Raw genomic sequence first — 23,949 nt, forward strand, 5'->3', positions numbered from 1 at the left:
GTAACAAGAGAAGCCCCTGCAATGAGAAGCCCACACCGCAAGGAAGAGTAAGCCCCCGTGCAGCAACGAAGACCCAACACAGCCAAAAAAAAAAAAAAAAAAAAAGAACCCTTAGGATTCAACATTAATAAGATAAACGACCCAATTTAAAAACGGGCAAAGGATTTGAATAGACTTTTCTCCAGAGACGATATACAAATGGCCAATAAGCATATGAAAAGGTGCTCAACATCATAAGTCATTAGGGAAATGCAAATCAAAACCACAATGAGATACCACTTCACACCCACTAGGATGAAAAAAGAAGAGGGAATATGCCAAGCGTTGGAGAGGATGTGGAGAGATTGGAACCTTCATACACTGCTGGTAGGAATGTCAAATGGTGCTGCCACTTTGAAAACAGCCTGGCCATTCCTCAACTGATTAAATATCAAGTTACCATGTGACCCAGCAATTCCACTCCTAAGTATATACCCAAGAGAAATTTAAAAATATGCCCATGCAAAAACTTGTGCATGGATGTTCATGGCAGCATTATTCATAACAGCCCAAAAGCAGAAACATCCAAGTGTCTATCAATTGATGAGAAGATAAATAAAATGTGGTTTATCCATTAAAATGGAATATTATCCAGCCATAAAAAGGAATGAAATACTGATACCTGCTACCACATGGAGGAACCTTGAAAACATGCTAAGTGAAAGAAGTCAGTCACAAAAGTCCACATACTGTATGATTCTACTTATATGAAATGCCCAGAACTGGCAAACCCATAGAGACAGAAAGTAGATTAGCGGTTGCCTGGGGTGGGAAGAAAAGGAAATAGGGAGTGATGGTGATGAGTACGGGGTTTCTACTCAGGGAGATAAAATGTCCTGGAATCAGAGAGTGGTGATAGTTGCACAATTCTGTGACTATTTTAAAAACCATTGAACTGTGGACTTTAAAAGAGTAAATTTTATGATATGTGAATTATAGCTCCATAAGCTAATATTTTATTTTTTTAAACTTCATTTTTTTTTTTTATTTGTTGACTGCATTGGGTCTTAGTTGCGGTGCGCGGGCTCTTCGTTGCAGTGTTTGCACTTCTCTCTAGCTGCGGCGCGTGGGCTTAGTTGCCCCGCGGCATGTGGGATCTTAGTTCCCCGACCAGGGATCGAACTGGCGTGCCCTGCATTGCAAGATGGATTCTCAACCACTGGACCACCAGGGAAGTCCCCATGAGCTAGTATTTTAAAAATGATGTCTGTAGTGATGAATGATATATAATACTGTTTTCAGGATCATCCATTATTATTATTTATTATAATTAGGAATATTTCCTGGTCCATCTCCAGCTCAGAGCAATCCTGCACCTGAATACCTGCCACCTGTATCACCTCTGATCTGTAGGTACCTGGAAAGTGAGCTGCCCAGATCTCTACAGAGCCCAGCACACATGTCTGATTCGACCAGCTTCTGGGCAGCTTCTCTGAGCTGTCTCACCGGCCCTAGAAATTAGCCTGCCAAACAGACAATGTTTTCAGCTTGGGGTTGAGGAAACGTAGGCAGGAAGCAATTTTCCATATGCTCCCCTGAATCCCCCAGGCTTCCTTGCTGGTCAGTGGACAGAGAGAAAGTGATGTGTCACATCGGGACCAAGGCAGTTAAAGCTCATGTCCGTCTTTCACTCCTCTCTTCCCCTTTGGTGGCGGAGACACCAAAGCAGCCAGGACCCCTGATCTTCATCCAGAAGAGACCCAGGCAGAGCAGGCATGAGAAAGAAAGAAATTTCTGGTGTGTGAAGCCCCTGAGATTTGGGGTTTGTTTGTTGTGGCAGCTAGCATTAATCATCCTGACCAATGCATTACTGTTGGCCAGTCTCTCTGGCCAGCCCTCTGAGGCCGAGGACCCTGTGGACCCCTCCTTGGCCTCTCACAACTCCACAGCTGGAATTCACGTCTGAATGATTTCCTCATTCAACGGCCTGAATTTGAAAACACAGACTAGGAAGAGGGAAAGTCAGATGAGAGCCCCTGCTTAGGGAGAGTCTTATTCGTACCAGCTCCTAGGCTCTGTCCTGCTGGTATTTATGACCCTCGCCCACTGGACAGAGGAGCAGCCTGAGGTTCCGGGAGGTTAAGTAACTTTCCCAAGGCCACTCAGCTAAAAGAGGCCAAGCCTGGCTTCCAACCCGAGTCTACCAGGTCCTAAAACTCACGTCCTCACAGCACTCCGCTGCCTTTGTGTCACATCTCAACAGCTTTCAGCCCACCCCAAAGCCCACCCCGGGCTGCTGTCCTCTAACTGCCCCCAGAGCAAGGCTGGCTGTGTACGGGCAACTGATGCAGGATTCTGGGCAGTGTCCAAAGAGAGGACTTGGCCTCTGAGATGGATGCCTTCAAGCCAGGGTTTGGAGAGCATCATCGCACGGGGAGCGAGAATCCGGCTCCGGGCATGAGCTTTGACTTTGAGCAGGATTTTCAGCCAGACTCTCAGCAAACACACTCTGTCAGACACTGGGGGACACAGGCCAGCCACGTGTCAGCTCGCCAGAAAGAGACTTGAGGTGGGAGAGGGAAGGGGCCCATAGAGGGAAGCTTCCCAGGGTCCCTCATTGTCTCATTCAAACCAACGCACAATGAATGAGAGCCATGTGTCCAACACTGTGCACGGGGCAGGGGACACAGACAACAGATGCCATCATATCTGCCCAGTGAGCTACTAGCCTGGCCACCTATAGCAATGGCTCTCATCCTGGGTACCGTGCCTTTCCTGGGGGCACCTGCACCCGCTCAGTGACTTGAGATGGAAACCAGAGAGTCACTTGGGATTCCTCTTGTTCCCTTTCCTCATGCCCCACACCTGCCACCCCCCCCCCCGAGAGCTCCTTCCCCCAACATTTCCCAAGGCCCTTGTGTCTTCCCCCCCATCCCCCCCCTCCTGCCCCAGCTGCGGCAGCAGCTCCCGGGATGGCCTCCTGCCTCCAGCCCTCCCCCTCCCCTTTCTCCTCTGCTTTGGGGGAGAGACCATCCTAAACTGCAAATGGCATTCAGAGCCCTAGGGGCTCCCCACTGCCCTTAGGATGATGTCAGACTCCCCACCATGGTTTTCCAGGTCCTGCCACCCAGAGGGCCCCTGTAACACTGACCTCTCCCCCACACACACACCCTTTCCCACCTCTGCACCAAGGCCTCTCACCCTCAGCACTCCTGACATTTGGGGCCAGATAACTCTTCGTGGTGGGGGCCATCCTTGCATCGCAGGGTGCTCAGCTGTACCCCTGCCCATGTGCGTTAGATGCCAGTAGCACATACCCCCAGTTGTGTCCACCAAAATGATCTCCAGACACAGCCAAATGTCCCCGGGGCGGGGCGCGGGGGAGGGCAAAACGTCCCCAGGCGAGAGCCCCTGCTCTAGACCTTTGCGCATGAAAGGCCCTTCTCCTTTCCTTTCACTCGCACCTGGCTTCCCCTCAGCATCACATTGAAGTTCGATTCAGCTGCATCCACTCCCAGATGGCTCCCTGGCTCGCCCACGCAGGTCTAGACCTTCCCACCCTCACACTTCCCTGTGCACCGTCAGCCACTGCTCCCATCACACTGCATTCCACCGATCTGTTGACGTGCTGTCACCCCCTTTGGAAGGTGGGGTCCTCAGGAGCCACCTTCTCCAGGGCATGGAAGCACTGACCCCACGGACCTGCAGAGGCATGACAGAGCGGCGAGCTGGGAGACCACCCAGGTGGGAGCGATGGCTTCTGACCAGAGGCAGAAGAGGCTCTGTGCGGAGAAGCAGAGACACAGTGGCAGAAAGACAGGGTGGGGGTGGCAGCTCCTTCCGGGTGCGGGGCCTTGCAGGGAACAGATGGACAAGGGTGACGAGATGGGGACATCAAGATGAGGCTGGGAGGTGGCGTGGCTGGAGCCCAGCGTGGGGCCTTTGGGAGAGGAAACTGGAGGCCAGGTCGTGAAGACCCCTGCATGTGCTCTGCAGCCCAAGATGTATTCAGCAGGATGTGAAATTGGAAAAAAGAAAAAGTTTGGGAAATGCTTTATTAGCAGTTAAGCAGGTTTCTTTACTGAGGGACTTCTCAGAGCCTTTAACATGCTCACAGGCTGGGTGAATCTTTACACGGGAGAGACCCGGCAAGCAGTGCTGCCCACAGGTAATTGTCCACAGAGGTGTTTTTTTTCCCAGAGCCTCTCGAATGGCCAGTGTTCCACCTTCTACCCTTTGGAAAATGCCGCCTGGAGCCGAGACACATGAGCTGCACCTTGAGGAGTGGGTACAAGGTAAGGACTACCTGGGTTTGGGGACAGGGGTCCTGGGGGTCGTTCGAAGGCCTCAGAGCCAGTGCTGGGGCCTCAGCCACGTGGCTCCTCTCCCAGCGCTCACTCCCCAGCACCCGGGGTATCCGCAGCGCTGAGAAGTAACACAGGCTCCTGGGAGAGTGACTGCAGGAAGGACTAGGAAGGCAGCGCAACACTTATTATTGGAAAACAGTCAACCCACGGGACCGCTTCGACCACCTTCCCCAGGCCCCCGGGCCATAACATATGCTGTGGTTTAAATTTTTTAAATTGAGGAACTTAAGGAAAAAATGCTGGCAAGCTCTGAGGCACCTGTGAAACGGTCTGAGCTGCCGGGGAGGCTGGGCCCCACCCCTCCAGGAGATAGAGGCAGCGCTGAGCAGGGGTAGGGAGGGGCCCCAACTGGGGTCTGTGAGAAGAGGCTTCTGGTCAAGGTCGGCCGGCGGGGGCGGGGGGGAGAGGGAAATGGCCCCTGCAGCAGCCCTTGGATAGGCCAAGCGAGGCAGCAAGGCCAGGCAAAGGAACAACCTCATCCTCACCACGGATCCTGGCCAGGCCAGCAGATGCGCGGGGCGGGCGGTGGACACAGTGCAGCACAGGGGCAAAGCCAGAGGCTCTGGGATCACCGCGACCTGGGCTCAACTCCCAGCTGTCGCCTGGGACAGTGACAGCACCTCCTGAGGCTCCGTGTCCGCGCAAGACGGAGCCAATAGAATCACATCACACGGTTGACAGCAAGACTAGGTGAGACTGTGCCTGCACACACTGGGTCCTCAGTATACGTTAGTTGCCACTGTTTGAGGGGGAACCCCAGCAGGCGGGCAGCCTGAAAGGGGGGCGCAGATGGAGAACCGGACGGACAAAGCTGAGCCACTGTGGAAACCACCTTGGCCGAGGGCAGCAAGAGTCTATCAGCCGCGCGGCCGTAGCAGGTCACTCCCTGCTCTAGGCCCCGGCAGCCGCCTGTAAACAGGGCTGTCTATCCACCTCTCATCTCATGAAGGCCGGAACCGTCACAGATAGTGTCTAGTTGGTGTCTGGCTTGCTTTAGGTGCTCAGCACTGAGCTGTTCTCTTCCCCCGGGGGTGTTTACGCCCCTCAGGCCTGTTATGCCCGGAGTGGACTCCCTGTGTCAAGTGGTGGCCAGGAGACCGAAAACATCCCTGCAGCCTCTCAACAGGTCAGCGGCTGCGACTGCGGGCAAAGGGGGACCCTGCTCAGACACGTCTCCTCCTTGACCATTTTCAACCTAAAGACTTTCAGGCCCGTACCTGGAACAAAGCGAGGCCACGCAGCCTGGTGGCCCTGCAGATGGGGAGGGCAGCCAGGTGTGCCCAGCGCCACGCCTTGTGCAGAGCAAGCCAGCCCTGTCCAGCGTCTGGAGGAGTTTATGAACATGAATCCACTCGCTTCTGAAAAGTGCAAAGGCCCTGGGGTTGCCTGCCATTCCATTAAGAGGTGTGTATGATTACGATGGCAGCAGAAGCAGAAAAGGGAAGCAACTGGGGGTGGTGTCTCAGCAGGAGCAGGGGAAAGGGACACGGAGACGCCTGTGGGGTGAGGTTGGGCTGGCCGCCGGCAGGCGATGGAGGCGAGCACACCTGCTCCGGAGCAAGGCTCAGTGTGGCATGGGCGGTCCTCGTCACGCACTCAGGCCCCTGGGACCTCCCTAACATCCCAGGGGGCAGCGAGGGTGTGAGGTGGGAGCAGAGCTGCCAAGGACCTGTGACCCCTGCTGAGAACAACAAGGTGACTCAAGGGACTTCCGTGCTGTGTGAATAAAATATATAAGACTGTGCAGAGGGGCTTCCCTGGCGGCGCAGTGGTTGAGAATCCGCCTGCCAATGCAGGGTACACAGGTTCGAGCCCTGGTCTGGGAAGATCCCACATGCCGCGGAGCAACTACGCCCGTGAGCCACAACTACTGCGCCTGCGCGTCTGGAGCCTGTGCTCCGCAACAGGAGAGGCCGCGACAGTGAGAGGCCCGCGCACCGCGATGAAGAGTGGCCCCCGCTCGCCACAACTAGAGAAAGCCCTCGCACAGAAACGAAGAACCAACACGGCCAAAAATAAATAAATAAATTTTTTCTTTTAAATGAAGCTAATTAAAATGAAGCTTTAAAAAACAAAACAACAACAAAAAAACTGTGCAGAAACCATCCATATGTACAGGGAGAGGAGGAGGCCTGGCTGTAAACTCGGAAGGAGCGACTGTGGGTTTAATCCCCTCGTGTCACCCTGGATGCCTTCAGCAGGGGCCTTCAACAGCCCACCTGCTGCTGGAGGAGCTGGTGTGTGTGAGCTGGACTCCTTGTGTCCACAGTCCCGCCTCTGACTCCTGAGTGGAACTCAAGCTGAGGAGCTGTAGCATCCACGTTTAACTGCATCCAGCGCCCGTGCCCCCGTGAGTGCACACAGGCCACGGGGGGGACCCCAGTCCTGAGGCCCTTGAGCGTCCTCCAGAACACTTCAGAGTATGCTGCATCCTGCTGTGTGTTCAGCTGACTTTGCCTCTGCCGGCGCGGCTTCAGCCAGCCCCTTTCCTTCCCATCAGCCCTGGCCCCTTCCCGTCACGCTGACCTCTCAGAGCCACCCCTGTTGTGCCCTTTCTTCGGGGCACTCCGATCCCTGCCTCAGCCGAGCCTCCACCTGTCCTGCCACAAACGCCTGGGTGTGAACAGTGGGAAGTATGAGGGCCCCTGGAGGGGACTGGGCCCCCAAGCAGCGGGCCTCCCCACCCCAGGCCTGGTGTGGCCTGGACCACTGCCTTGGCCTGGCCAGGCTTGGGTGCCTCTGGAGGAGGATGAGAATTCTGGATCTGGAGACCAACGGCAACACCGGCTGGGCACTCCTCACATGGCCTGGCACAAACCTGGGGGCCCATATTCCTCCTGCTTTGGGGTTTGGGCAGCCTCTTACCTTTGGGGTGAGGTACTTGGTCATAATTTCCTTCCCTTTTTCTCCCAGTTTTTCATCCGGAGTAACTTCATATTCTGCCTAAAACAGAAGAAGGAAAAGAACAATAATAGATTTGTTCACGACCTTCTCATAGTTGTAGAACCTTAGAGGCCCCTGGAGAAGACACCCTGGAGGTCACGTGATCAATCCCCTCCTTCTACAGGGCAGGGACTGAGGCCCAGAGAGGGGAGGAGCCCTGACGTCCAGTCCAGCCTCCGCTGCTCCACCGTGGACACATGCTCAGAACTGGGGCGGCACATAAGAATCACGGGGGAGCCAACGATGGTGCTCGGGCCCTGCCCCATGCCCATGGAGTCAGACCCTCTGGCGATGGAGGCCAGGCACCCAGGCAGCTGGGGTTGAGAACCACCGGCTTAGGAAAATCAAAGGAAGCTGCTGGAAAGTAACTGGAGCCACCAACCTGGAAGATCCTCGAGAGAGGCTGCCTGAGGTCACACACCTTACAAGCCGTGTGACCTCGGACTGTTTCCTCAACCTCTATACAGTGCAGATGGAAAAAGCACCTACGTGTAGGGTGATTGTGCAGAGAGAACGTGACAGAGACGGGCACATAATAAATACTCATTGTAATGACTACACCTTGCAAGAGAAGACAATAATACGCATTCCGTAGCTTTTACAGCTTTTCAGTTTACAAAGGGAACATACAGAGATATTTCAAATGCTCTTACATGAACCTAAAAAGAGCCCAGGTAGTGACACAGGAGGGAAGGGGCTGCTGTCACACCCCTCCATCTGCAAACAAAGAGCAGAAGGTTCAGCAGAGTCGCCCAGGGTCACTGGGAGGTGGGCGGGGGCGGGGGGGCAGGGGCGGGGCGCTGCAGCGAGGCGGCAGGGCTGGGACTTGGACCTCCAAGCCCAGACCTCTTTCTCAACAACACCAAGGAACTTAGGACCCTGATGGCTGGCCAGGCCAGTGGGACCCGGGCTCTAAAGAAAGAAGTGAGGCCTCATAAGACAGACTGTGTTATCTTCCTTGACCCGAGAGAGGCTCCTTCACTGGCATCTGACCCACTTGCTAAGCGGGTAAAAGGCCTCCTCGAGTTAAGGAAGAGCTTGGGTGAGCTTGCCCTTCTCATTTAAACAAGGGAACTAATTGCAAATTGTTTATAACCATTTCAAAATCCACCACCCAAGGACTTGTCAGCCTCCGTCCAAAAGTACAGCTATTTCAAAAGAGACAGGAAATGACATCAGCACAGAGGGACTGAAACTCCTTCCCCAGCCACCTCGCTGTGAAGTCAGACCCCAACCTCCGCCCCCCACCCCCTGGCCTGGTTCAAAGCAACCTCTCAATCCAGTGTCTAGGGTCCAATTTCTCCCCAGCCCAGCCTGGAAGACCCTCCCGGGCTGGAGCTGCAACTCTAAAGGGGCTGAGGGTTCTAGAGTACAACTGCCCCCCTATTTTCCAGGGGGGAGAAGAGAAGCTCCCAGTGTGCAGCCACCCTGGAAACCCCTCCTGGTGGTCTGGCGCTATGGGAATTTACCCAGACTGCTTTGCAGGGCCCAGGCCACAGGCAAATGCCCGACTACCTTTTGGGGGTAACTCAATCCCATGCAGAACCCTGGATTTGCACTGTCCCAAAACACATCTGTGAAGAAGGCTCTATTTAACCAAATGGAGGCCTAAGGCTCACTAATCAGCCTCAGTAACCAGCTGAAAATATTATTGCTCTGGGTACTAAAACCCACGTTAAAAAAATAACATCCCTTTCAGGTCAGCTCCCTCCCAGCAGAGGCCCGGCTGGGCAGCTGGGCGCCACAGTTCCACAGGGCGGCAGCCGGGAGCACGCGGGGACAGGCATCCCCGGCCCGGCATCAAAAGGCCTTTCTTTGAGAGTCCATGTCAGGTCGCCACCACTTGAAGAGCATTTGTGTTGGGAGGCAGAAAACCAACAGAAGGCTTCCAGCTGGGCTTTCCACACCGATTAAGTCACCTGGAGTGACAGGCCAAGTCTCCACGGTGACCCCCGAGAGGGGCTCATGGGGGACCCGTCCTGAGAGGCCACCTACAGAGAAAAAGCACCATGGCAGCTCGGCTGGGCAGAGCTCAGGCCGATCACACAACCAGAGGCGGGGGACCACCCGGGAACCCGCTGCTACGGGAACACCCTTGCCCAGGTAGTCGGCCAAAGCTGCTGAAATCAGCTTCAACCAGAAAACATAGACAGCAAATAAGAGGCTGGGCTGGGCCAGCAGCCTAGAATTTTACTATTAGAGTGGGCTCTGGAAGCGGCAGCCCGACAATGACTTCAACGAACAGAGAGGTGAACCACATGCCAGGATGCCCCCGTGACCTCCATCCGTGAGAATTCCCTCCAACCAGGGAGGGTGGTGGGCTTGTCCCCTCCTCCCAACAGAGGGGACACACAGTGTCCTCCCTGCCGTGTTGCCCATCTGAAACCTTCTCCTGCCCAGAGCTCAACCCTAACAGCCAGAGCGCCAAAGAGCTCCTGTGCCAGTCCACGCAGAGGGTATTTCTCTTCCCCAGATACATCCATGGTGCCAACGGAGGCAGGCATTTAATGAACCTTCTCTTTGCACTGTGATTTATGCCAAACACAGGAATGGCCTTTGGGGAGGAGATGCTGTAACACAAAGAGCAGAATACTACATTGAGTTTAAGGCTAAAAGAATTATTTACGTATCTGTACTTGCCAAAGAGTATAAACATCTGTGTACACCCTAGTTTATAAACCTAATATTTCATTCTCTCTCTTGGCTGGCTCTAATTGCATCATCCATCTCAGAAAATGCTAATAAAAATACGTCCTCTATTAAAACACATTTCCCTCAGATGAGTTTTTAAAAACATGAAGACTGCAAACCGGTGCAAGGGGCCCTGCCACGTTTCCACAGAAGCCGGCACTGCTTTACAGAGCGAGTCTGAGCTGAATTCCTCTCGGCCTCTGACCAACTCGAGATGTCACCTCCTCGTCCCGGGAGCCCTTCTCCTGCCCTGGCAGGAAGATGAAATCAGAGAGGCTGAGGTCTCGCCACCTCCGGCTGCTGTAATTACCGATGTGGTCAGCTTTTCCAGAGTCCTCGCAGCAGGGACAAGTGACACGCCCGGCTGGCAGGGCTGCTCCCCATGGCTCTTTCTGGAGAAACACCCGGCTCCTCCCACCTTGGCCTCAGCGTCTTGCTGGTGCCCGACCATGGGGGTGGGGGTCTCCGTTTGCCCCTCTGGAGTCACTCCCCACCCTGTGGGCCCCCTCGCCGCCTGGGCACCCGGGTTCCTGGACCCCCTTCTGAAGACCCAGCTCCTGCCGCTGCCTTCTCCCACTCCTTACTGTATCGGCCCCTCCCCTGTCCCTGCAGAGCTGCAGGTGTGTACATCAGCCAGTACTGCTTTCCCTGCTCTGCCCAGCACTCTGTCAACCGTCCTCATTAAACTCTAGTTCATTCACACATGAGCGAGCCATCCATCTCCGGCCAGGCCCCTCACTGATGCCTGAACAATCCTTCAGATGGCTGGCATCGCCTGCCCCCTCCCAGCCCCCCCAGCGAGAATGAAGAATGGGGGTGAGACTGCAGATGGGGGTGTCCCCCCGGGGCCCCAGCATCAGATGGGCCTGGTCAGTTCCATAGCCTGTGCCCACCTGGGCAGACAGAGTGTTCTCTGGTCTCTGGCTGCCATGTGAGGAGCCCTCGGGCCTGGGTCAGGAAGGGATTCCATGGCCCAGGTTTCAATGGGATGGGCCCAGAGAAAGAAGGGAGGAAGGAGAGGACCCCTGGCCACGCGGGGTACAGACAGAACGGTAGGAGTGACCCCAAGGTGGTGGCACCACGGCCACCAGCTTGAGAGACATATCTTGGCGGAGGCAAACTCAGAAAAGAAGTTAGGAGGAAAGGGTGCTGACCCTCTCTCGGGGCAGGGGTCGGGGGGAGGTGACAGATTTACCAGCCGCTGTCAGAGAGCACAGAGGGGCTGTGCTCTCACCTGCTGTGTGCCCATCATTCAGAGAGCCTCCGCCCGGAGTGGCTCTGTGCCACCCCCGCACCGCCCAGCTGGTCCTCCTCCTGCAGCCCCTGGAGTTATTTCTCTGTCCTTACTCCCTCCCGCGCTCATAAGGCCACCGTGCAAAGGTCTTTGGCTCTCCCTGTTACTCTTTCAATTCTAAGCGAAAAGAATCCCAACCTAGCCTAATTCAGGCAAAACCGTAATCTCTGGGCTCCTGGAATCCAAGGATGGGTTGAACAACCAAATTGTGGGGAAAATGGAAATGCAGCCTGGCCCAGAGCACCAGGAACCAGGGACATGAGCACTTCTGGAACCCACTCTCACCGGTGTGTGTGTGTGTGTGTGTGTGTGTCTGTGTGTGTGTGTGTGTTGGCCTCATTCTCCCTCCAGTGGTACGAAACCTAGCAGCCAGGTTTTTTTTATTCTAAGCCTCCTCTACCAGAGAAGGACTTCCCCTCAAATCTATAAACCCCAGAGAAAGGACTCATTGATCTGCACTGGCTCACAGACTCATCCCTGCTCCAATCAGCTGTGGTTTTCAGGCGACAGCATTAAGAACATGGCAGCTTCTACGAGAGCCATGTTGTCTGGGAGTACAGGTGGGACACCCAGGAGACTGGACAATCCCACAGATGTCCAGCATATGAACCTACTTTTTTACAAGTGGTACTTTTTCAAGATGACCCTGCTCCCAGGCTTTACCAACTGCTCTGAGGGTCTTTATGTCCACCTGAAGAAAGATTACCACCCTCCACCCTCCCTCTTTTGGGAGATCACAGCAGTGATAGAAAGACAAAAATAAATACTGGGTATGATTCAAAAATAAGAGAAGCAGAATATTTAGTTCCGCTGGTGAGGCATTTCAATTCATTTTACAACAAAATTCCAGGATAACCGGACATATCTGAAACCAGGTGATAGCCCACTAATTTCACATGCCATAGTTCTGGGCTAGAGTGACTTTTAGCATTTCCTGATGTGAGACTCCATTTGTAGTCCATTTGTAGTCATATTTGTAGTTGCCAGTCTCCAAAATGCACACTTAACTAATCCTCACATCCTGCTATTCATGTTCTTGCGAAGGCTGTCTCCATACTGAATAGAGGACTAACCCATGTAACCACTACAGTATCAGGGATATGGCAGTATGGAACCTCTGAGACCAGGTTACAAAAGACACTGCAGCTTCTACCATGCTCTCTTGGATCACGTGCTCTGGGGAAAGCCAGCCATGTTGTGAGGACACTCAAGCAGCCCATGGAGAGGCTCCCATGGAAGACAGCTGAGGCCTCCAGCCAACATCCAGCACCAACCTGCCAGCCATGTGTGCAAGCCTGGAAACAGATCCAGCTTTCAGATGACTGCAGCCCCAGCCAATATCTTGATGTAACCTTTAGAGAGACCATAAGCCAGTAGCACCTCAGTTAACCCCTTCCAAATCCTTGACCCATAGAAACTATGAGATGACAAATGTTTATTGTTGCTTCAAGCTGTTAAGTTTTAGGTAATTTCTTACCCAGCAATAGATAACAAATACTTGACAGGTGTCTGAGCTTATAGCTAGAATCTCTTAGTTCATTAAAAAATGTTCTTTCTTTCTTTTTCAATCTTGCATTTAATCAGAAAGCAAGCTCCATGAGGGCAGGAACTTACTTCTCCTGCTCACTCTGTAGTTTCCAACTGCTAGAACAGAGTGTGACACACTGGAGACATCTCATAAATGTGTGTTGAGTAAATCTGGTTGAGTATCTGCCAAACCTCCCCTAATCCCAAAGAGAAGAGACCTGAAAACTTTAAGTTGCACCCATGCCTGGGGACGGGAGGGTTTCAAATGAGCTGAGATGCCATCAAGGCTCCCAGAAAACAATTTAGAGAAGAAGTACGTCAGTCTTTAAGAGGTCCATGGCCAGACCCTATTGGCCTGTGGAGGTTGACATGAGCCTGGAAGCCCTTCCAATCCCCTGACCCGCTAGGCAAATCTTCTTGGCCCTCCAGAAGCCAAATCTACTCAAGGCCTTGACTTGGGTCACTGACTCCATTTCCCTGGAAGGGAGGGCAATGGGGGAGTCCCTCTCAGGCTCCCAGAAGCTGCTTGACAACCAAGACTAAGGGCCGAATTGCCCCTGCAGTCTGATGAATGATGCACAAACAGCTCTGCTGCCCCCAAATCACCCAGGCCCCATTTTAAAACAGCCGATGTCTTCTGCTTGACTCGAGAAACTCCGTCTTCAGGACTGTGCAGGGGAGCAGCCTTTCCTGGGGGCTACGTCAGAGCCGATGAAGACGGGTTTGTTTTAAAAAACTCCACTTGGTAGAAATTCAGCACAGAGGTGGGAACGGTGTGTATGGCTGTGACTGAGCCAGGGGCACTGGAGCGGCGTGCAACACCAAGGATGCCGCCACCTCCTCCCTCCTCGGAGTTCCAGTCAGGATGGAAGAAAAAAGGTATTTCAGACGAGCCTTGCGCCAGCCCTGGAAAACTCAGTAAAGTCTTCATGCGTAAAAGAGGTGTTCCAAAGCCTGTTCATTTGACACGTCAGGATGGGCAATGAAAGGCCTTGCTAATTCCCAGAGATGCAGACAGAAACGCGAGGGGATGGGGTGAGCCTCTCCCGAGGGGCGGCGGCGTTAAGGCATATGTAAGGAGCATCTGACGCGTCGACACAGGGAGCCAGACTCACATTTCCTTTCCAAAAGAGAGATCTTGGTACAGGCCCAGCAAAAGAGAACGTCTGCAGGACCAGAATGAAAATAGGCATCCACTGGATTTTTTTTCCTTCTTCTTTTCAAACTGGCTATAAACGTCTAATAAGACACGTGGCTGGAAAATTCCACTGGCTCCTGGGCTTAGCCTTGCCCTGCCCTGCCTCATCGACTCCCCAGACAGGTCCCAAAGCTGCCGATGCCTCATCTTTTCCAAGTGGGGAGGAGCCTTTGTCCAGGGCTCAGACTTTGATCCTCAGCTCCTCCATCCACGTTCACCTCCTTGGTGAGCTCATCCAGCCCGTGGCTCCAAGTACCAGCTACATGCTGACAACTCCCAATCTGCTATTTCCAGTCCAGACCACTCTCACAAACTCTGGATTCTGACACCCACCTCCACATGGACATCTCCACTGGGCCATCTGGTAGACGTCGGAAGCTGAGTGTGCCCCAGGTGAAGATCCTGACCTCCCCACAAACCAACCTCCCACAGCCCTACCCGCATTCCATCCTTCCACTGGTTCAGGTCAACACTCTGAAGTCATCACCAACTCTTCTCTCTCACCCCCAGGGCATCAGAAAATACTGTGAGCTCTGGTTCAAAACATGCCCCCAATCCTACCACTTGTCACCACGGCCGGCTGCTTCCACCCTGGCTTGAGCAACTACCCGCTCTCACCCATCAGAGCTCCCCACTCTGACCCTTGCCCCCCCCCATAGCCTTTTCCCAACACAGGAGCCAGAGGGATCCCTTAAAAACCTAAATCAGACCATGGCATTGCTCTGCTCCAAACCCTCCAGTGGCTCCCCTGCTTCACTCAAAGTCAGAGTTCTCTAATGGCACAAGGTCTTGGATGGTTGTCACCTCTCCTAGACCCCTCTGCCCTGGCTCCCTCCACTCCAGCCATGGACACCAGCTCCCAGTGAGTCCTGAGCATTGATCACCTGTCAGGTTCAGCGTTGCGAGGATGCAGAGATGATGAGCTATGTCTGTGCCACCCAGAGACTTCCAGTTAGTGGAGGAGAAAGGCACACAAATAGAGCCCTACTGGCTACATTCATCAGGCGTCTGTGACATGCCGGACGCTGCCCTGAGTGGCGTGAACTCATTCAATCTCTCCTCAACACGTCCACCACCATCAGATACAACTACGGCCCCGCTTACAGATGAGATATGGGGCACAGAGGGGTCAAGCACCTGCCCACGGTCTCCCTGGCAGCTGAGGTGGCACCAGCATTGCCTCAAGGTCTGTCTCAGGGGCCTGCACCCCCACCCCGATGCGCCATTGTGCCAGCACCGCGCAGTAATGAGGCTCAGGTGTGTGAGGCTCAGGTGTGTGTGGAGGCCTGGAGCAGAGGGCACGTGGGGAGAGAGGGCGGACGGGGAACGCTTCTGAGAGCAGCGTGCAGGGGGATGAGCTGGCACTCACCAGGCAGAGGGGGCCCGGGAGGCATTTCGAGTAGTGAGAGGGAGGGAGTCGGGGCTGACAGGCTTTAACCAGCCTGGCCAGTCAAAGCCTGGGTGGGCAGAGGCCTGCTGGTGGAAGGTCTAGGAGGGCAGCCTCAGAACTTGGACTTTTCTCTGGATGTCAGTGTTTCCCAACTCTGGACATACACACAGTACAGTCCTGAGAGATGTGAAAACTGCCAATGTCTGCTACAAACAGTGGCCAATCCAGTGGGAGGTAATGAACACCCCTAGTGCCAAACTGTAGTCTCTAAGTACCATTGCCCAGTAAAAGGAACCAGGGCTTCTTGGAGAAATGACAAACTCTAGGTGGAGGGCAGGAAACAAACAAGATGAGCCCGGAACACTGCATCACACCAGACAGCAAGGAGGCTGCCAATAACCACTGGGGTCCTCTCAAGGGCCCAAAAGCCAACCTGAAGGGCTCCACAGACCAACAATGAAACCACAGAGCACCAATGCATCAAAATGCCCCATGTTTATCATTGGAGGATGCTAGTGAACCAATTTGGTGCTTTGAAAACATAAACATGGGGAAAGAATCAAGCAATTCCTCTATGAACTTTACCATTGGGTAACCAAACAGTAATTGAAAGGAAGTGTTTCCCAGTTAGCAAATGAAGAAGGAATGACAGAATGTCGCCATGTCACAACCCCTAATTAATCAATAGATTTGGGTATTGAATATCTATGGCTGCTGCCATCTCAAAAAGACAGACACCAAATATTATACGTCCCCTAGCAGGGACTTCCCTGGTGGCACAGTGGTTAGGAATCAGCAGGGACTTCCCTGGCGGCACAGTGGTTAGGAATCTATCTTCCAATGCAGGGGACACGGGTTGGATCCCTGGTCTGGGAACTAGGATCCTACATGCGGCGGGGCAACTAAGCCCGCGTGCCGCAACTAGAGAGAAGCCAGCGCACCGCAATGAGGAGCCCACACACCACAATGAAGGACCCTGTGTGCCGCAGCTAAGACCTGACACAGCCAAAAATAAAATAAATATTTTTTTAAAAAGTCCCCTAGCAGAAGAGCCTGAAACCACTTATGAAGTCAGTCCCCTACCACCACCAGATTGAAACTAAATCTGACCAAGTTTCTAGATTCAATGAGCAATTTACAAGAAATACAGAGGAACTTATTAAACGACACATGGGGGTGAGAACACAACATTCAGACTGTGGGACACTCTTGGAGAGGGTTATAAACTGTTAAGACATGCATTTACAGAAAGCATGAGAATATCAGAAATTTGAACGCTGATGATATTTGATTATTAACACTGATTATGTGATGAGAGTAATAAATTATTTTTTTTAGCTGTGATAATGGTATTGTGGTTTTTTGGTTGAAGAGCCATCATCATTTAGATATACATGCTGACATGTTCACAGATAAAATGACATAAGTGAGGTCAGCTGCAAAATGTGCCGGAGGGGAGGATGTGGGTGAAACAAGGTTGGCCTTGAATCCATAATTGTTGGAGCAGCGTGCATGGGGGGTTCATTACGCTATTCTGTAGACTTTTACTTCTTATAGTTCGAAATTTTCCATAATAAAACGTTATGAAAATACCAGGCCCCATCCCCAGAGATTGAAATTAATGAGTCTGGGCTTCAGCTCAGGCATTGGTATCCTTTTTAAGGCTCCCCAGGTGTTTCTACTGCTCAGCTGAGGTTGAGATCTATGGTAATCACTTGTATGCGTCATGCGAGAGCCTGCGTGGAGACCAGGAGAGAGGTTGTAGAGGGAAGGGAACTGGGCTAGGAGGAGTCAGGAGCCAGGTACATGGTCCTTGATCCGGTTGGGGGAGGAATGACGAGAGGGAGGGGTCAAGAACAATGCAAAGATTTCGGGGGTGGGTGATGGAGGCGTGCTGGTCACTGGAATAGGGAACATGTCAGGGCTGGTAGCCGTGGGGAGCTGGGGGAGGGTGCTGAGTTTGTTAAGGATGCGTTGACTTCAAGGGGCCCATGTGACTTCCGGTGGAGAAGTTCAGGGGACAGTTTGGCCAGTGGGTCTAGAGATCCACCTTGAGACCCTGAAGCAGACACAGAAGGTTGGGCCGCATAGGGCTGTCCCCCACACCAAGCTGGAGGTCAGGATGGCTGCAGCCAATGATGGCATTAGGGCCTCTAGGAAACAACAGCACCTTGGCCCCCTGCCTTGGAAAGGGGGGGCCCAAATGACCCCATTCCTTTCACGACTGACCGTGATTCATCTTTCACCTCCCCACTCCTTCTCTACCTTCCTTGGACAGACACCCAAAGGGCAGTAGGCCAGGCTGAGGTGCCCCATCCTCCCAAGCAAGTGTTGAGGAACTCCTGTGTGTTCCTACGTCCTGTCCTAAAAGCCCACACAGATCAATCAGCATTTGGTTTTTGGTTTTTTTTTAAATTGACGTATAGGCGATTTACATTTCAGGCATATAGCAAAATGATTCAGTTATATATATGCACACATATATATTCCTTTTCAGATTCTTTTCCATTATAGGTTATTACAAGATATTAAATATAGTTCCCTGTGCTATACAGTAGGTCCTTGTTGTTTATCTGTTTTAGATATAGTACTGTGTATCTGTTAATCCCAAATTCCCAATTTATCCCTTCCCCTCCTTTTCCCCTTCGGTAACCTTAAGTTTGTTTTCTATGTCTGCGAGTCTATTTTTGTTTTGTAAATAAGTTCATTTGTATTATTTTTTTACATTCCACGTATAAGTGATATCATATGATATTTATCTTTCTCTGACCTACTTCACTTAGTATGATCATCTCTAGGTCCATCCATGTTGCTGCAAATGGCATGATTTCATTCTTTTTTATGGGTGAGTAATATAGCATTTGTTAAACAAATGAACGACCAGTACATCTGAAGGAAGTCCCCGTGGTGTCAGTCACAGCTGTGTATGCCAGCAGCCAGCGCAGCGCAGCCAGCAGCTGTCAGATTGCCTTGAAATGGCCAACACGTGTTCCTCCCACAAACGTTTACTGAATGCCTGTATGGGCTGGGCACAATGCCAGGCAGAGGTGAACTGGAAGCCCAGGGCCCTGGCCTCAGGGAGCTTGCATTCTAGTGGGGAAGCAGACAGTAAACAAGCACACAAAGAAACACAAGCTTTGGAATTTTAGAAAACGGGTTCTCAGCTGGAAGAAGGGGCCTGGGAATCCAACACCTTGGGGTGTTGGGAAAACCACCCAACTTCCTAGGTACTACTTCACAATAACCCAGGCTCCCAGAATCAGAGAACTGACAGAACCTCGTGTTAAAGCAGCGGCAACCGAGGCCCAGAGTGGGAGCTGGCCCCGCAGGTCATGCAGCAGGTGGTGACCTGGAGACGAGTCTGCACCAGCAGTCTCTTAATCAACAAGTTTGTTCTGTATCCACGTAAGCCACGTGGTCTATCTTTTCCTTTGGACAAAAACGATCGCTGATCACAAAGGACCAAAGGGCTCTTCCCCCCAGCGAAGGGACTTACCACTGAGTCCAGGAACTGAATGTAAGACTCCAGCCCAGGTCTGGTTTCGCAGAACTGCCGGAAAAGCAGCCTCCCAATTGGCTGCTTGTCACATAAACTGCAGTAATCTCTCTCTAGAGGTAAGAAAAGAAGAATATGGTGAGACCCCAGAAAGGGCCAGACAGAGCCACCAACCCACACCTGGGTTCTTGCCTCAGACAGATGGAGCAAGGTGATCGGCAAACTCCCAGGACCCTTTATCCACCTCCAGGCTCTGCAGACTCAGAAGAGTCAAGGTCAGTGTAGAAAGAGGAGCCAGTTATGACCTTGCCTCTACTCCCCAGCCCACTCCCTTTCCAGTGTCCTGATTTCTGTACGGAGATGCTAGCAGCTCTGGGGACTAAGGCTCTGCCCCTGACTGCCTGATCCGCATGTCACATTCCGTGGTTACAGGGACTGACTGGATAAGGGTGGTGGGCATGTAACCCAAGCCAGTAAAATCAGCACGAACCACAGACGTCGCCTGGGCACGCTAAGCCAAGGTGCTCCCTCCTCCTCTGGTACTGGGGTGCATGGGTGTGAGGCCAGGGTCTGCTGCAGTGTTCTTGACACCGCACAACAAGCTGCTGGGAGGATAAGGTTGACAGACAGAGGAAGTCAGAGCTGGGAAAATGATGAGTAGGTGCTCTGGTGAAGTTATGAACCTCTGGATCACACTATGCCTGCAGCCCAAACCACATCTGAAAGGCTTATTTATGAGCATTATTTAGGGCAATTTGAAAAAACTTTAAAATGACTTGTAATTCAAATATTCTAATGAATACAGTAAACAAAATTTCGTATTTGCCCAATTGGAGCAAAGCCCAGTCTTAGAATGCTTCAAACTATGAAAACCCTGTATTTTCCAGCTGAGGAGCTAGAGGCACAGAGACAGGATGTGACCAGACCTCAGCCACTCAGTAGCCAAGAGAGTTCTGAAGAGGAAATAACAGTGCAAGACTCAAAGCACAGAGGCCTAGAGACCAGGGTTCTAGCTAATGACTTGCTGTGTGACTTCAAGCAACACACTTGCCCTCTCTGGGCCTTACTCTTCCTCTCGATAATGAAGATGCATGTTGGAGGTAAGTTGGGAGGGTCCCTTCTGCTTCTTCCTGCAATGACTCTGCAAGAGGCTTTCTCTGGGCAGAAAGATGCTCAAAGGTCTGGCTGAGACTTGTTGCCTCAGACCCTCCAGAGCACTGAAAATTCGCCCTTTGATTTTGTGGCTGCACCAGGAAAACTCAGGTGACTTCGTGGGGAAACCAGGAAGAGGGTGAGGCAGACCTCAGTTAGAAGAGCTACCTGGGAGGATGGAATGACTGTATCCTTGCCAACTGTAGAGGAGGAGCCAGGAACCGCCCCCTGGAGATATGGAAAACAACAAGGAGACAGGAAGAGAACCATCACGCCCACTCATTGTCATACCCAAAGAGTTTATCCACAGAGGTACAGCCATTACTTGTAGGGAGGGTGGTGGCTGTGAGCAAGGGCTCTGGAGCTAAACTCAGATTCAGATCCCAGCCTCACTACTCACTGCCTGTGTGCCCCAGGGCAACTGACCTGACACATTATCCCTCAGTTTCCTCATCTGTAAACTGGGAACAGTCATCGTACTATCTCTTAGGAGCAGTGAGAGCCTGGCACAAAGGAATTGCTTAATAAACACAATCTGTTATCATCGTGGAGGTGGGGATTTTGGTCTGTTCCATCTCCCTTCCTTTGGGGAACCTCCTCTCTGTGAGTCTGCAAAATACCATCATAGGGTCCTAAGGGAGCAACTCCTCCCAAGCCCCAGGGATGGGCACGTGACTCAGTCCTGGCCAATCAGAGCCCTCTGTTTCATGGCCACAATGATCGGTTCAGGGCAGGTGACCCAGGGGGCCTTGGAGTCCTTCCAGGGTTTTTGGTAGAACTTCCAGAAAAGACACTTGTTCCTCTCTGGGATGACAAGGCCTTAGGACTGGTCAGCCAAGAGTTGCCACAACTGTCTTTCCCACCAGCAAGAGCCCATGGAGAATGAAGCCAGTGCAAGGGAAGGACAGCTGAGTGAGGAAGAGAAGCCTGGAGCTGTGAATATCACAGGAGTCCCAGAAAGGCAGCCTACTGAGGCCCGCCCAGTGCCTGCACCTTTAGCCATCTGTCTTTGCTTAAGCCAGTTGGTGTTGGGTTTTTGTCTCTTGCAACTGAAAGAACAACTGACTGGGCCTGGAGAGTTTTATAGCCCATTTCTCCTTTCATGGGTAAACTGCTTGAGGGCAAGAATGGTTTTTGTAGGAATCCACCAGTGGTAAGTACACCTTGTATCAGAAGGCACTCACAAATTTCTCATTCTCTCTTGAGAGGATACTTCGGTCAAGTGGATGAGGCACCTTGCAAGTCTCCCCTTGGCCCGCTCCTCAACTGGTTTGGGGGCTGAAACTAGCCTTGAACTATTGCCTTAACTCAGCTTACCTTTCCATGCACAGATTGTTCGGGAATAGCCACTCCAACAAGCATTTAACTCACCTCATTGTGTGCCAGGATTGGTGGGGGTCGGGAGTGGGGGGAATGGGACATGGTCCCAGCCCTCAGCGATCTTGGATTCTGTTGGAAAGGGGGTGTGTGGGGAGGTAGGCAGACAAGATCCCAAGTGACAGTAATAAAATGTCAAGTTGTCATCAGCCACAGGAGGGAGTCTGGGTTGGAGGGAGCCAGGAGGGTGACAGGTCTGGAGCCCGCACCTGTTAGCACGATGCCCTACAGACACAGCCTGCGTTCTCACCACCTCCCACTCAGCCTGATCCCCCAAGGAGAGGAAAACAAACTTCCCTGTCCTTCCCCAGTCAGCTGAGCTTCCCCAGCACAAACACAGAACAAAGGAAATTACCTTGTGTGAAACTCCCGTTTTATTCAATTATGGCAGAGAGCGCCACATTGCTTATGTGATTTGAGCAAGGGGCCCTCCCCCATTTCCAAAAGCAATTATGAGATTTCATGTACCATATTGTGATTCCTCAAGGGTTCATCTGACAGGATTTTTTCTCTCCATATGGCGTGTGCTGTCAGTATGGAAACAAAGCCGTTATAAACTCACAGCACAGTAAACACCATGTGATTCCAACACAAGCTGTCAGCACCTCAGTTCTGTGCCTCTCCCAGCTGTACAGAGGATCCCAGGCAAGAAAGCCATGCGTTGGAAGCCCAGGAAGAAAGAAGAGGATCAGTAATCATCTATTTGGATGTCTTCTCAGCTTTAAATAAAGATAAATGGGCTTATCCTCTGAGGAAGCACCACCACCACTAAAATCAAAGTGCAAAGTCTGCAATTCCTTTAGAAATGGAGAACGAGGCCACAGAAGAAAGAATGTGAATTTGGGATTTGACCAAGGTGACAGGAAAAGGCGCAGATTCAAAGTTCTTAATGCGTCAAGGGCAAGTCTGAGGGGCAGGTCACTTCAGGAAAGTCAGAGGACACTGAAATTGAAAGCACAAGTTGCTCTGTAATACATCTTCAGAGCAGATCCTTTCTAGTCGGTTTCTAAGGAAGCCAGCCATGCTGTAGAAATACAGCTTGGAAGTGCCCTGCCCACAGCCCGTCTCCCAAGGGTGTCCTGTTTGGGTTAGTGGGGAGGAGTACGCAACACAGAGGGGCAGGGCTCTCCCTGTCTCTGAATCTCTCTCTCAGGCTGGGAGGCCCCTGGGATGCTGTGTACACAGGCACACATGCACGGTCTACACACAAACATACACACCAGCTCTTCTGAATGTGAAAATCCTGCTTCTGGCCACATCCTTCATTGATCTTTCCTTCCAAGCCAGAAAGAGTCTGTCGTTATGTAAGATATGAGGGGCATCAGGCTCCCTGCCCCCAAAGTATTCACCAATCATCAAATCATTCTAGCCTTATTCTTTTGGATCCTTCATTCATTCAACAAACTCTGTTCCAAGGTCTCTTGCTTTTTGATACTAGAAGGTTCCTTCAATTTTCAGACTCTCTTATTGAATTGAACACCTGGGGGGGGGGGGGTTGTGGATGAGTGGGTGGGAGGAGACACACCTCATACCCATTGGCAGGTTAATGATCCAGAAACAGGCTTGGAGTTAACAGCTGGCGGTCAGCTGAGACCAAGAATAGGGGTGTGGTCTTTGTGATGTGACATTTGACCTTGGCTGCAGTAACATTGGTCTGGTGGACACAAAACTGAAGCATGTCCAGAGGAAGGTGATGGAAAAGGGGGTCCAGAAAGCCCATTATAAGCTCTGAACTTATAGTGCCCTGGATCAAGGGGCAGGCTGCCCCAGGGAGGGCTAGGGCCCACCAGCACCCAGGAGGATGGGGGGCAGATGTGCTGGAGAGGCAGCTGGGCTCAGACAGGAAAGGGCTGGACTCCAAGGCCAAGGAGACTGGAATGGATTCACTGTCCCACTGGGGCATCAATAATTTTAGAGCACAAATGATTCAAGTGCAGTGCATGGGAAGGTGGACAAAAATGGGGTGGAAGTCACGAGCCTGAGACATTTACGGAGGAGGTCACTGGTTTGGGAGCCATTCCCACCTGTGGTTCAAGCCCTGGCCTTTGGGCAGGGAGGGCGCAGCCCCTGTGGTTGTGATCCTGCTCTGGTGAGAAGCCGAACTGAACTGGCTTTAAGGAAACCACATGTCGTTTGCTTCTTCGAGGGCTTGACGCCTCCCAAGCACGCCCACGGCTGGCCCAGGAAGACAGGACTGCCACTCCTTCCCGCAGCACACCGAACTCCTGCCATGCCTCAGACAGAACCAACGTCCCCTTAGCAAGTTCACAGACACTGGCTGAGCCCCTTCTGGGCACTTCATTCCAGGCCCTGTCGCAGGGGGGTGGGAGGGGCACCCCTTAAAGGAGACAGGCTCCGCAGGCTTTGTCTTTGTCCCAGCAGTTTGCTTACCAGCCCAGGCAGGAGGGAGGCACATTCACAGACAGGGCTGGGCAGGGCAGCCACAAACAAAGCTGCACACGCAGGGCTGCCAGAAATGCCCCGGCTGCAGGGGCACACACGCTGCTCTCCTGGTTTGGATGGGTTTCAGGGGAG

General features: G+C 52.4%; 1 protein-coding gene across 6 annotated transcripts in view; it reads right to left on the bottom strand.

Annotated features, from left to right (window-relative positions):
• GRK5 (G protein-coupled receptor kinase 5) overlaps positions 1–23,949 on the bottom strand; it is a 224,904-nt gene that overhangs the window by 47,725 nt on the left and 153,230 nt on the right. For 2 of the 6 annotated variants that reach the window (XM_033842012.2, XM_033842011.2), the window contains exons 3-5: positions 20,206–20,265; positions 18,886–18,998; positions 7,212–7,289 (exon numbers count right to left, since the gene is read on the bottom strand). In XM_033842012.2, coding sequence (XP_033697903.1) covers positions 7,212–7,289; positions 18,886–18,998; positions 20,206–20,265 — 251 coding nt within the window. Of the gene's footprint in view, positions 1–7,211; positions 7,290–18,885; positions 18,999–20,205; positions 20,266–21,882; positions 21,942–23,949 lie in introns of all 6 variants that reach the window. The other 4 variants (XM_073793899.1, XM_033842015.2, XM_033842014.2 and 1 more) reach the window with 2 other exon arrangements.

Source organism: Tursiops truncatus, chromosome 16, assembly GCF_011762595.2.
Source record: "Tursiops truncatus isolate mTurTru1 chromosome 16, mTurTru1.mat.Y, whole genome shotgun sequence".
Taxonomy (NCBI): domain Eukaryota; kingdom Metazoa; phylum Chordata; class Mammalia; order Artiodactyla; family Delphinidae; genus Tursiops; species Tursiops truncatus.